The sequence below is a fragment of the Chanodichthys erythropterus genome, chromosome 11, assembly GCF_024489055.1.
Source record: "Chanodichthys erythropterus isolate Z2021 chromosome 11, ASM2448905v1, whole genome shotgun sequence".
Lineage (NCBI taxonomy): Eukaryota > Metazoa > Chordata > Actinopteri > Cypriniformes > Xenocyprididae > Chanodichthys > Chanodichthys erythropterus.
The window spans coordinates 57,055,397-57,067,903 of record NC_090231.1 but is presented as its reverse complement, the minus strand read 5'-3'; the positions used below and the strand labels follow the sequence as shown (position 1 = coordinate 57,067,903).

At 33.9% G+C, this 12,507-nt stretch overlaps 3 protein-coding genes across 7 annotated transcripts in view; 1 reads left to right on the top strand and 2 right to left on the bottom strand.

Annotated features, from left to right (window-relative positions):
- ampd3a (adenosine monophosphate deaminase 3a) overlaps positions 1 to 2,750 on the top strand; it is a 28,007-nt gene extending 25,257 nt beyond the window's left edge. For all 5 annotated transcript variants that reach the window (XM_067400182.1, XM_067400183.1, XM_067400184.1 and 2 more), the window contains 2 exons: positions 547 to 657; positions 739 to 2,750. In XM_067400182.1, coding sequence (XP_067256283.1) covers positions 547 to 657; positions 739 to 909 — 282 coding nt within the window. In that variant the 3' untranslated portion in view covers positions 910 to 2,750. The remainder of the gene's footprint in view (positions 1 to 546; positions 658 to 738) is intronic.
- A 447-nt stretch (positions 2,751 to 3,197) lies between these two features.
- lyve1a (lymphatic vessel endothelial hyaluronic receptor 1a) lies at positions 3,198 to 7,680 on the bottom strand. Its single transcript, XM_067400185.1, has 6 exons — positions 7,527 to 7,680; positions 7,169 to 7,331; positions 6,939 to 7,078; positions 4,419 to 4,670; positions 3,771 to 3,849; positions 3,198 to 3,575 (listed from the first exon to the last, which is right to left on the bottom strand). Exons 1-6 carry the CDS (start codon positions 7,615 to 7,617, stop codon positions 3,413 to 3,415), a joined length of 888 nt encoding a protein of 295 aa, XP_067256286.1. The 5' UTR covers positions 7,618 to 7,680; the 3' UTR covers positions 3,198 to 3,412.
- Positions 7,681 to 10,439: 2,759 nt separating this feature from the next.
- mrvi1 (murine retrovirus integration site 1 homolog) overlaps positions 10,440 to 12,507 on the bottom strand; it is a 73,524-nt gene continuing 71,456 nt past the window's right edge. The window contains exon 40 of the mRNA XM_067401228.1: positions 10,440 to 12,507. Coding sequence (XP_067257329.1) covers positions 12,270 to 12,507 — 238 coding nt within the window. The 3' untranslated portion in view covers positions 10,440 to 12,269.

Genomic DNA, 12,507 nt, shown 5'->3' with positions numbered 1-12,507 from the left:
GACACACACAAAAACTGCATATTTTTGCCCACACCCAAATATGGGGAAAATTTGACAAGCTATAATAAATGATCTGTGGGGTATTTTGAGCTGAAACTTCACAGACACATTCTGGGGACACCAGAGACTTATAATACATCTTGTGAAAGGGGCATTATTGGTCCCCTCTAAAAACATGTAATTCCAGAACAATTTCTCAGTGGCAGAAGCATTTATATACCCCAGGATTGAACATCAAAATGGCAATTAATATAAATAAAATTAAATATAAAATGCATTACTTAAGTTTAATTAAACCTAAAGATGTATTTATGAATGTTTAAAGCACTATTAAAAATCACATTAACATTCATAAATACATTTTTAGGTAAATTAAATTTACTTAATTTTACTTTATTTACATTAATTGCCATTTTGAAGATCCAGCTTTCACAAGTCTGCCTCTTTGAGAAACTGTGCTGGAGAGTTACATACCTTTTTAAATACAGTAAACTGTGTACATACAGTCAGTAACATTGTAAATGTTTTATTCTGTGTGTACTGCAGGAGGCTTTAATGGAGGAGTATGCTATTGCAGCACAACTGTGGAAGTTGAGCACATGTGACGTGTGTGAGATCGCCAGGAATAGCGTCCTTCAGAGTGGCCTTTCCCATGAGGTATTGCACATACTCAGTTCATAACATTTATGTAAATATTTGCTCAGCACAACACTGAAGCCACTTTGCCATTTTCCTCAGGAGAAAAAGTACTTCCTTGGGGTCAATTACCTGAAAGACGGGCCAGAGGGGAATGACATTCGGCGGACAAATGTAGCCCAGATCCGTATGGCCTACAGACACGATACAATGTGTAATGAACTCAGCTTCCTCGTAGATGCTGTAAAGTCAGAGGTCGTTGGGTCTCAGTAGCTGTCCAATACGTCTCTGCTAAGCCCTCTGTGCCCATATACTGTACATGCATGGTTGCTATTTTTATATATAGTTGGAATTAATGCACAGGGATCCAAATGTAATGTTTATTATCTAGTCTTGCTCCGCTTCTCATGTTTCTAATACCCAGCCTTCTCGTAAACACCGCTGTCTGCCTATGCAATGACTTGAAATGGGCGTTTCAAAGAGGGTTTGGCATACTTGACATTACATTACATGGGCAGTGTCTCCCCCCTGTGGGGATTAAAGAAGTACATCCTCAATACATGAATATGTGCAATTGGAAATAGCCTAGTTGTCAGGCAGACACTGAGATGCTTCTGTGGCAAAAAATTGTCCCCTGCTCTGCAAAACCAAATATATATATATATATGTATATATATATACTTCTACAGTTAATTTCCTGTAAATTATCCACTGTCCTGTCAGTAATAGAAACATGTAAATAAAGGTACACTATGTAACTTTTTTTGTTATGCATTAGCAAAATTTAAATAATGAGTCAATGCATCATCAGTCCTTCTTTCAAAATGTGTTTTTGTCCCTGATTCATTAGATCAGGCATGATGTTTTTTGTGGGAAATTGCACATATATGTCACTTGCTTGTGCGTGTGTTATCATATACATAAATAGAGAATTTTTTCTCCAGTTACTTTGAGTGGCATAGGTTAGTAAGTGGGAAAGATTGACATGGAGCCGCTAAATCTCGATCCTCTGGGAATCACCCGTTTTAAAAACGCTGAACAGAGGAGAGTCTGCTTACAAAAAGAGACACGACAGAGCTTGTAATAAAACAAGAATCAACATTGGCTTGGCTTTTCAGTGATGGCGGGAACTGAAAGATTTGAAATGTTGTAAAAGTGACACGTAGATGGCGTTTTTATTACTCGACAGGTACGATATTTTATTGAACAAGCAGAGTTCATTGTGAAGTATTATGCATCCGCAGTCACACAGAGCCAAAGCACAACCGAAACAATGTTCTTCTGCAAAATGCATGCAGTTTTGTTTTTTTTTAACCACTAGAGGGCCAAAAGTTACATAGTGTACCTTTGAACGAAAAAATAAAAAACATCACACATGGTTGTCATTTTAATTAATGCAGAAAATAATGCACCGTTTGAGTTCACTTCTTTTGGGAATATTTTTTAATGTGTGAAACACTGTTTAGTTTTATTTAATGCAGTGCCTGTAGTGTATGTTTTCTGAGGCCAGCATATTTATTCCTTTTAATTAACTTAGATCAATATGCAGATGTAACCCACAGTTAAAAATATATATATTTTTTCTTTTTATGTTTCAATTTTATAATTCGCTACAAAGTTATTTAGTAAATAATTACTGCAGTATTTTGTGTGTGCTTTTCATTTATGTTCTATTTTTTATGTAATGTTTCCATTATAAGAGTGTGTGTATATATAAAAACCCTCTTTTATGCACAACTACTTTCACCATGGTTTCATATCAAGTATAATTTCAAGTTGATAGTTTAACAGTTGATCCCAAGCCTCCATTACTAATTCTAAAATGTCACTTTAGAGCTAGTAACGAAGAAACGTCGAGTCGCTTCATTGAATCTTATTGTATTATGTAGAGTATTATGGTATTATGAGAGAGAGATCGACTAAACGAGTGTATTACCTGCATCTGATATAACATTCATTCTTCAGGTCGATGTCCATAATATTATATCCATTATAAAAATTCTGTTTGAATGTCCACTGAGGAAAACAATATCTTTGTCTTTGTCCTTTTAAAAGTTAAGGGGTTTTCCCACTTCCTTGTTCTGACTCACTCATGAAGACTTTGCCGCCATCTAATGGCGTACTAATGTAACTTTCACTGAAGTCCTGATATCACAATCACTAACGGACCCTTTCTCAATACCAAATATGGCATATTATTTATATAAAATAATATTTATTGAACAACAATATTTAAATTAACAACAATAGCCATTATAAAAGACAACAGAAATAAACACAAGGAAACAATTCAGTCAAATGTACAAAAGCAGCGCTCTAGTACAGGATTCAAGTTAAATATAGCCTAAATATAAAGTTATGAAACTCAATTTTCCCCTTAACCCAAATCGATTTGCTCTAGAACAAGTAATAGATTAATAAGACCAAAGATTGCCAGTTTGATATACCCCAAATGGATTATATCCCATGTTTAAACACTATCTACATAAGAGCCAGCAGCAAATTCCCAATTGATGCTTTTACTGTATTTTTATCAAATAAAGCCTTGATGAGAATAAGAGACTACTTTCAAAGACATTAAAAAAAAAAAATCATAATTATTTCAGACTTTTGTAGTGTATATACATATCGCAAGCAAAGTAACACTTTGAATAACTTTTAGAACCATCCACTGTCCAATGTCCATTTTGTACTTCATTACAAAACTAGAACATCATGACACACACAAGCACTTCAGTGTCAGTCATCACATGATGTCCTGATAAATACAGAGATGTCAGTCTTGTTCTGTAGAGCTACTGCTGTTTTCTTCCTCGTTCTCCTCCACATGCTCGTCCTGTGGTTTCTGCTGGTCTTTCTTACTACAGTCCTCCCAAACCTCCGTCTCAATGCACTCCTTCTGCTGCTCGCCGTCACACCGCGTCCTGCAGGGTCTGTTCCTGTAGTGCAGAAACAAGTCACAACTGAAATGGCAGTCATCTTAGACTTCACACTGACATCTATGAGATAGTTTTGGTTACCAATTTCATTGTAGAAATGTGCAATTCACAGCTTTTATTATGATACTGATATGACTGAACATCTCATGTGAGATTAAAACATGTTTATCATGTAAATAGAGGAACTTAACTTACGTTTTGAAATAGTAAATTGTTAGAAATACTGCAAGCATGACTGCAAAGGTCACTGTGATCAGCAAGGCAGCTGGAACAGCTGCAAATCAGAAAAGAGAAAACAGTAAATACAAGAAGATTTGGATTTAAAGTGACCACGAAAGTCACCCCGACAATCCAATCAATTCCTGATGAACAAAATCAAGTCCGGCCCTACATTTCACTCGCATACATCACAATAGGGACCGTTGCAACTTCCATTTCATGCGGCCGACTTTACTTCAGTATTGTGATGTGTTTTCTGAGTGAAACTGAATATTGATTGAGAAAAATAGAAGGTGTGGCTTGTTTTTTTCCCTCTGGGAATTGATTGGATCTAGAAAAGTAGGCATTCCATTCAGCTGGTTGAGTTCACAGATGATTGACAGTTGGGATGTTCTACTGTACACAAAATGGCAAAACAACGTCATCAGAGAAGGAAGGCCATGCCAGAGGGCAAGTACATTTTGAGATTTTGAATCAAAATTTTTTTTTTTAACTTGCATGGATGAATTGTTTACCACAAGACTAGCAATGTGCGCTAACAAAATATATAGGGTCGATTTTGATTTCATGCCGACTTAAACTGAGCTGTCACATGCTCATATAATGAAAACAGCAGGAGTTTACCATTCATTGGGGTGCCGCTCATAGGCAGATGTTTCCAGCCTTTATCCATGTGGTTAACGGAGGGACTGCGAGAAGGAGGCGAGGAAGAAAGGGAACTGAGGGGAGATGATGAGGAAGGTTGTTTAGAAAATGGGGTTTTCCTCGGATGAACTCCGGCTTGAGCAGTGGGGAAAACAGATGAATGTGTTGTGATTGGCTTTCTTGTTGTCCTTTGGTCAATCGTTATTGCAGCCTGGTTTTGTGCTTCAAAATCTGCAAACAGAACCAATTCAGGCTTGTTACATAACAGACAAATGTGTCTCAGAGGTTACATTAACCTGAATCAGGCATTTGCCAATTCATCCCATTCACTGCCTTCCGTTTAATCACATCCCTGGTCCTCATAGGAAACCAATCTGTGATGATGTCACATCCAGAATTTCCTATTTCCTTGGCACACTAACACTTTGTGTTGATTTGATGCCAAATGACACAAACTTGGAGTACATAAAAAAAGAAAAAAAAAAGTGTTTCAGAAAGTTGGACCCAGGTATTAATTTGCGATCAATGGGACTCATTCACTAACCCACATATATGCACATATTTCTGCTTAAAATCTGTGTATGAACCATAATCATTCATCATTACATTTACATTAAAATGCATCCTAAATTTGCTCTAAAACTCAGCACCAAATGAAACCACGTGCTCGCAAAAAAATCACATACTCAGCCTTAGAAACTAGAAATTTTAAAAAGCCAGTTTTAACTGATGACTTTGCAAAAGTATGAATTGCTTCTGAGATCATTTATGAGCAATAATTAATAAATCATATAAAAATGACACAGAACATGAAAGGTCCGAAACACCCATATAACTGTTATCTGTGTTTTAATTGGTTTCGAAAATGGCACACTTTGCTTTATTGTGAGAAATAAAGTCAGAATTACGAGAAATAAAGTCAGAATTGCGAGAAATAAAGTCGGAATTGCGAGAGTTAAAGTCGGAATTGCAAGACATAAAGTCAGAATTGCGAGATATAAAGTCGGAATTGCGAGATATAAAGTCGGAATTGCGAGATATAAAGTCAGAATTGCGAGATATAAAGTCAGAATTGCGAGAGTTAAAGTCGGAATTGCAAGACATAAAGTCAGAATTGCGAGATATAAAGTCGGAATTGCGAGATATAAAGTCAGAATTGCGAGATATAAAGTCAGAATTGCGAGATATAAAGTCGCAATTGCAAGAATTAAAGTCGGAATTGCAAGACATAAAGTCAGAATTGCGAGAAATAAAGTCGGAATTGCGAGATATAAAGTCGGAATTGCGAGATATAAAGTCAGAATTGCGAGATATAAAGTCGGAATTGCGAGTTATAAAGTCAGAATTGCGAGATATAGTCGGAATTGCGAGAATTAAAGTCAGAATTGCGAGATATAAAGTCAGAATAGCAAGATATAAAGTCAGAATAGCAAGATATAAAGTCAGAATTGCGAGATATAAAGTCAGAATAGCAAGTTATAAAGTCAGAATTGCGAGATATAAAGTCAGAATAGCAAGTTATAAAGTCAGAATTGTGAGTTATAAAGTCAGAATTGCGAGAAATAAAGTCAGAATTGCGAGATATAAAGTCAGAATTGTGAGATAAAAGGTCAGAATTGCGAGTTATAAAGTCAGAATTGTGAGATATAAAGTCGGAATTGTGAGATATAAAGTCGGAATTGTGAGTTATAAAGTCAGAATTGCGAGATATAAAGTCGGAATTGTGAGTTATAAAGTCAGAATTGCGAGATATAAAGTCAGAATTGCGAGAAATAAAGTCAGAATTGCGAGTTATAAAGTCAGAATTGTGAGATATAAAGTCGGAATTGTGAGATATAAAGTCAGAATTGCGAGAAATAAAGTCAGAATTGAGAGATATAAAGTCAGAATTGTGAGTTATAAAGTCAGAATAGCAAGATATAAAGTCAGAATTGTGAGATATAAAGTCAGAATTGCAAGATATAAAGTCAGAATAGCAAGTTATAAAGTCAGAATTGCAAGATATAAAGTCAGAATAGCAAGATATAAAGTCAGAATTGCGAGATATAAAGTCAGAATAGCAAGTTATAAAGTCAGAATTGTGAGTTATAAAGTCAGAATTGTGAGATATAAAGTCGGAATTGTGAGTTATAAAGTCAGAATTGCGAGATATAAAGTCAGAATTGTGAGATAAAAGGTCAGAATTGTGAGATATAAAGTCAGAATAGTGAGTTATAAAGTCAGAATTGTGAGATAAAAGGTCAGAATTGCGAGATATAAAGTCAGAATTGCGAGATATAAAATCAGAATTGCGAGATATAAAGTCAGAATTGTGAGATAAAAGGTCAGAATTGTGAGATATAAAGTCAGAATTGTGAGATAAAAGGTCAGAATTGTGAGATATAAAGTCAGAATAGTGAGTTATAAAGTCACAATTGCGAGTTATAAAGTCAGAATGACAATCATGGATCCATAACCATGGCATCTAACAATTATTCACAGTCAAGTCAAATATTTTACCTGTTGAATTGAAGCAAAACACATCAAATTGTGATCCGGGTTTCGCCCGCCACACAACAACCCCAGTCTTGCCATTGCCACAGTTCTGTTTAACCTGAACTCGGGGAACAACAGCGATTTGCTCGTCTGTCCACCCGAACCTGAGATTTAAAAAGGAAAATGTTGATTAAATTGATAATTTAATGTGTTAATAATGTAATGGTCCGTTCAGCATTATACATTGTCTTTACCTGCATGTCTCCAGACCGTGTTTCTGGGCCTCTGTCACCTGCGCTTTGCTTGCAATAGTCAAACCAAGACGCTCACAAAGATCTCTGGCTGCAGATGCATTTAAGGCATATTTATCTCCAATGGAGACTTCAGTAACACCGGAGATGGCTTGTTTAGGGTGCACTGTCAGTTAGAGGAAGAAAATGCAGTTAGTTAACAACCATTTCATAAAATAAACTGTTAAAGGTGAGACAAAGGTTGTAAAATCACCAAATATTCTAACATTCATTTATAAAATCATTCGGCATTCAATATAGACATCTTATTAAAAGAAATAGTACACATCCAAAGATAATTAAGATAAATAAATGCCCTTACCTTTTACTAATTGGATGTCAAAAGATAGACTAGACATGAACAAACTACTGAGAAGCAACATCATCATCTTCATCATCCTTACTCTTGCCATGATGCTGCTCACTCTGAGTTTCTGAGCGAAGTGTGATCGGTGATGTGGTCTCAGTGCCAAGAGCAGAGGTTATAGGGAGGCTAATCTCCCCAGGGGAGCGGCCTGTGCGTAGAGGGGCGGTTATTGCATAAATGACCCGTACAAAGTGTCATGACCAAGCAGACGCAGTGGGGAAGAGGAAACAGGAGGTGCGCTGGCATCTCTGATGAGGGACCACGCTCTTCAGGAGTCTGGTTCAGGCCAAGGCGAGAATGTTTTCGCCATGAAAACACTCAGTGATGACTGAAGACCTGCTGACGCACTGCAGCGCAAAGCCAAACCTTTCCATTTTTTGTGTCATAGCAAGTGTAGTAGAAATCCGTAACCCATGGCAGGAAATCCATACGCCAGAGGAAAATGTTCTAGGCATTTAAATATCAACTTTGGGTAACACTTTATTATACAGTGTCCTTGTTACTGTAGTAATAACAGTAAATTATGCATAATTACATTCAACTATCCTTAAACCACATCCTATTCCTAATCTCATATAAGTATATACACTGTATAGTGACAAGGGCTCCTTAAAATAAAGTGTGATCCAACTTTGTCTCAGATGTTTTTTCCTAAACTCCCTGAGACAACTGATAACTAATGAAGCCCATATGACAAAAAATATAAATTATGAGATAAACTGATCACTTTGGAAGCCCATTTCCACCACATAAGAAAACAAAATCATAATTATATCATAAATGCGACATAAAAAGTCAAAACTATAGATTAAAAAGTTCAGATTATACATAATTGGCATAATTATGACATAAAATGTCAAAATTATGAGATACAAAGTCATAATTATTACACAAAAAAATGAAATTATGAGATACTAAGTAACAGTCAAAATTATGACATAAAAAGTAAAAATTATGATATAAATTCATAACTATGACATAAGTCGACATTATGAGATACTAAGGAAAAGTCATAATTATGACAGGGAAAGAAACAAGAAAAAATTATTTGGTATTCATAATTGTCATAAAAAGTCAAAATTATGACAAAAGTCAAAACTATGAGATTAAAAAGTCATAATTATGACATGGAAAAAAGCATAAGAAAAAAATCATGCTTTGGTAAATCATAATTATCACAGTCACAATGAGATTAAAAAGTCATAATTATGAGATTTAAAAAAAATTGAAATTATGAGATTAAAAAGTCATTATGACACAAATCAAAATTATGAGATAAACTGATCACTAATGAAGCCCATTTCTGCCACACAAGAAGAAAAAAATCATAGTAAATCATAATCAGTTGAAAATATGAGATTAAAAAGTCATAATTATGAGATTAAAAGTTGAAACTATGAGATAAAAAGTCACTGACACAAATCTGAATTATGAGATACTAAGTAATAATTGTGAAAAAAGTAAAAGATTATGAGATAAAATGACAATTATTACAAAAAGCTGAAATTAAGAGATACTAAGTAAAAGTCAAAATTATGAGATACTAAATCATAATTATGAAATGTAAAATAATGCTTCAGGAAATCATAATTGTCATAAAAAGTCATAATTATAAGATAAACTGATCTCTAATGAAGCCCATTTTCACCACACACACACAAAATCTAAATTATAAGATACTCATTGAAGTCATTGTGACAAAGTCAAAAAGTTAAAAAGACTTTCTGTCATAATTTAGACTTTGAAACACTGGAGATGTGTGTGAAATGACTGAGAGAATCTTTGAGAAGCAGGAGACGAGCACAGTCTCTGAAAACATGAGATTAAACACATTACACTGTCATATGGCAAAGAATTAAGCATACTATACATTTGTTGTGACTATTCATTTATTAAAAACTTTATCTGTATAAACTGTTATTTTTATTGGTGTTACCCAATAGACAGACTTGTTCAGTAACATTGCAAAATTTCTTTGAATTACTTTGACGTAAAACTAATAGAGTAAAACTGTTAAGTGACAAAACACATTTATAGTCTATAATATTTTCAGTGACATTTATCAGTTTGAAGAAGGGTGTTTGTGGGAAAGCCAGTCTATGACCACTATCAAGTGTGTTTGAACTGATTCTGTGTTGTTGATGAAGACAGATGATGCTCTTAGATCTCTGAACTCTTGAGTTGTTTGTTCGGCTTTGGTCTCTCAAACGGACAATTTCCTCCCGTTCCCTTGTGCTTGCTTATTAACAGGCTGATGTCCATCTAACTTCCTGTGATATAACGCAGACACAGCTCTATCCCACTTCCGGCAAAACATCTCTCCAACACACACACACATTCATACAACATCATCATTTCACTGCCAGGAAGTGACTTGGAAAAGATGAGCAAAAATTTCTCTGGAAAGAACCTCTGGAAGAATATTTTGCCCCAATAAACAGAAATCATTCTTTAAAATTCATATTTTTTGGACAAAGAAAATATATATATTTTTAGCCATTAATATTGTTGCACTGTAACATTTAAATGGCACTTATTTACATATTTAATTGATGTAGATATTTTATTTTTATTAGCATAACTTGAAAACTTTGTACATTTTGATAACATCTCGAAATTATGAGATAAACTGTTTTCACCAAGAAAGAAAAATCATAATTATGTCATAAATGTGACATAAAAAGTAAAAATTATGAGATAAAAAGTATGATTATACATTATTTTTTGTGAGATAAAAACTTTTTATCTCACAATTTAAACTTATTTGTTGTAATGTTGTAATTATGACTTTTCATAATTATGGACTTTCTTTATGCATAATTATTTTGTTTTTCTTTTGACTTTTTTTTTTGGGGGGGGGGGGTTAAATATGACATATACATTTTTGTTGATGTTGTGAAATTCCCCAATTTACTGTATTGTGAAAAATTGGACCAATAAATACCGCATGTACTCTAGAAACAACCACATCTGATTTTCAAACACCTTTAAGTGTGTAAAAGTCATAATTGTGACATAAAAGTTGAAATTATTAGAACCCATTTGCACCACATAAAAAAAAAAAAAAAAAAAAAAAAACATACTTTAGTTAGCAGATCATGTTGTCATATAAAGTCATAATTATGACATAAAATCAAAGTTGTGAGATAAAAAGTTTGATTACACATAACTGGCACACTTAAGATATAATTGTTTGTAATTTGTTTGAGATAAGTTTATGAGATAAACTGATCACTTTGGAAGACCACATAAGAAAAAAAATGTCATAAATGCAACATAAAAAGTTTAAATTATGAGATAAAATGTATGATTGTACATAATTATTACTTTTTTATATCATAATTTACACTTATGTTGTAATTCTGACTTAAAAAGTCAAAATTATGACAAAATTCAAAATTATGAGATATAAATTCATAACTATGTCATAAAAAGTCAAAATTATGAGATACTAAGTAAAAGTCATAATTATGACATGGAAAAAAACATAACAAATGCTTTGGCAAATCATAATTGTCATAAAAATTCAAAATTATGACAAAAGTAAAAAAATTATGAGATAAACTGATCACTAAAGAAGCCCTTTCACTATACATGAAATAAAGTCAAAACTATGACATAAAAAGTAAAAATTATGAGCTACAAAGTCATAATAATGACATAAGAAGTCAAAATAATGAGCTACTAAATCAAAATTATTACAAAAAAACTGAAGTTACTTAATAAAAGTCAAAATTATGATATAAATTCTTAACTATGACAAAAAATAATTACCGCATGTACTCTAGAAACAACCATGTCTGAGTTTCAAACACCTTTAAGTGTCATAATTATGGCATAAAAAGTCAAAAACTGATCACTTTGGAAGCCCATTTCCACCACATAAAAAAAAAAAAAAATCATAAATGCGACATAAAACGTCGAAATTATGATATAAAAAGTTAAGATTATATAATTGGCATAATTATGAGTTTTTATCTAATAATTATGACTTTCTTTATGCATAATTATTTTTTTCTTTTGATTTTTTTTGTGAGAAATATGATACATTTTGGGTTGTGAAATTCCCCAATTTACTGTATTGTGAAAAAATAGGAGCAATAAATTCTGTCTGTACTGTAGTAAAAACCACGTGTGATTTTCAAACACCTTTATTCAAGGTGAAGTGGCACAACAGTAAACACAAGCACACATGTGCAAATATGAATTCTTTCATGCTAGTTAAAAGTGCTCTTCAAAATTGTGAAAAATTCTGTACTAGTAAAGTCAGTGCTCTGAAGGCACAACCCCACACAACCGTCATCTACACGCTGCGAAATATTGCACTTCAGGATCTACCTTGGAATGTCAATTCAAATAAACAACAGAGACAAATGCAAAGAATTTAAAACATACTGTACCAAACTCTGTATTAAATATCGTAGATAATATTTCAAATATATATTTCACAAAACCTGAGAAGTTTAATCATAAGGTTTGAGTGGTATAATCATATATCAAATGTGACATCAGTCGCATACAACGATTCTCTGCGATAACTTTCCCAACCTCAAGTAATATAACTTATGAATTTAGTTTACAATGCAAATCTCATCTAAGCACACTTGGTCCCTAAACAATAACAGGTAGTTCTGCTATTTACTAAATGCAGTGTGAAAGACTGGCAGAAACAATATGAGCCGTGTTTAGAGAATCACGTCATTCTGGGGCGGGAGTCTTCGACCCTACGTTCAGTCCAAAAAACTTCTTCTTGCCTGGAACGGCGGACATCTCTGCAGACATGTCTCCGCTCTCACTGTAGCAGCTACTCAAGAAGTTTATGACGTTGACGAATATGAATGAAGCGAAGAACAGCGTGAGGACGATCCAAAGCGCCCGGTTTCGTTGGAAGAATTTGGGGCAAATCCGGTCAACGACCTCCAGTGCCTCCTCAAAC

Excerpts from the sequence above, each read along its gene's own strand:
- lyve1a (XM_067400185.1), bottom strand. The coding sequence starts at position 7,617 with ATGGCAAGAGTAAGGATGATGAAGATGATGATGTTGCTTCTCAGTAGT. Across the intron at positions 7,079-7,168 it reads CACGGTCTGGAGACATGCAG|GTTCGGGTGGACAGACGAGC; the intron begins GTAAAGACAATG and ends TTTAAATCTCAG. Across the intron at positions 3,850-4,418 it reads GAGCGGCACCCCAATGAATG|CTGTTCCAGCTGCCTTGCTG; the intron begins GTAAACTCCTGC and ends TCTGATTTGCAG.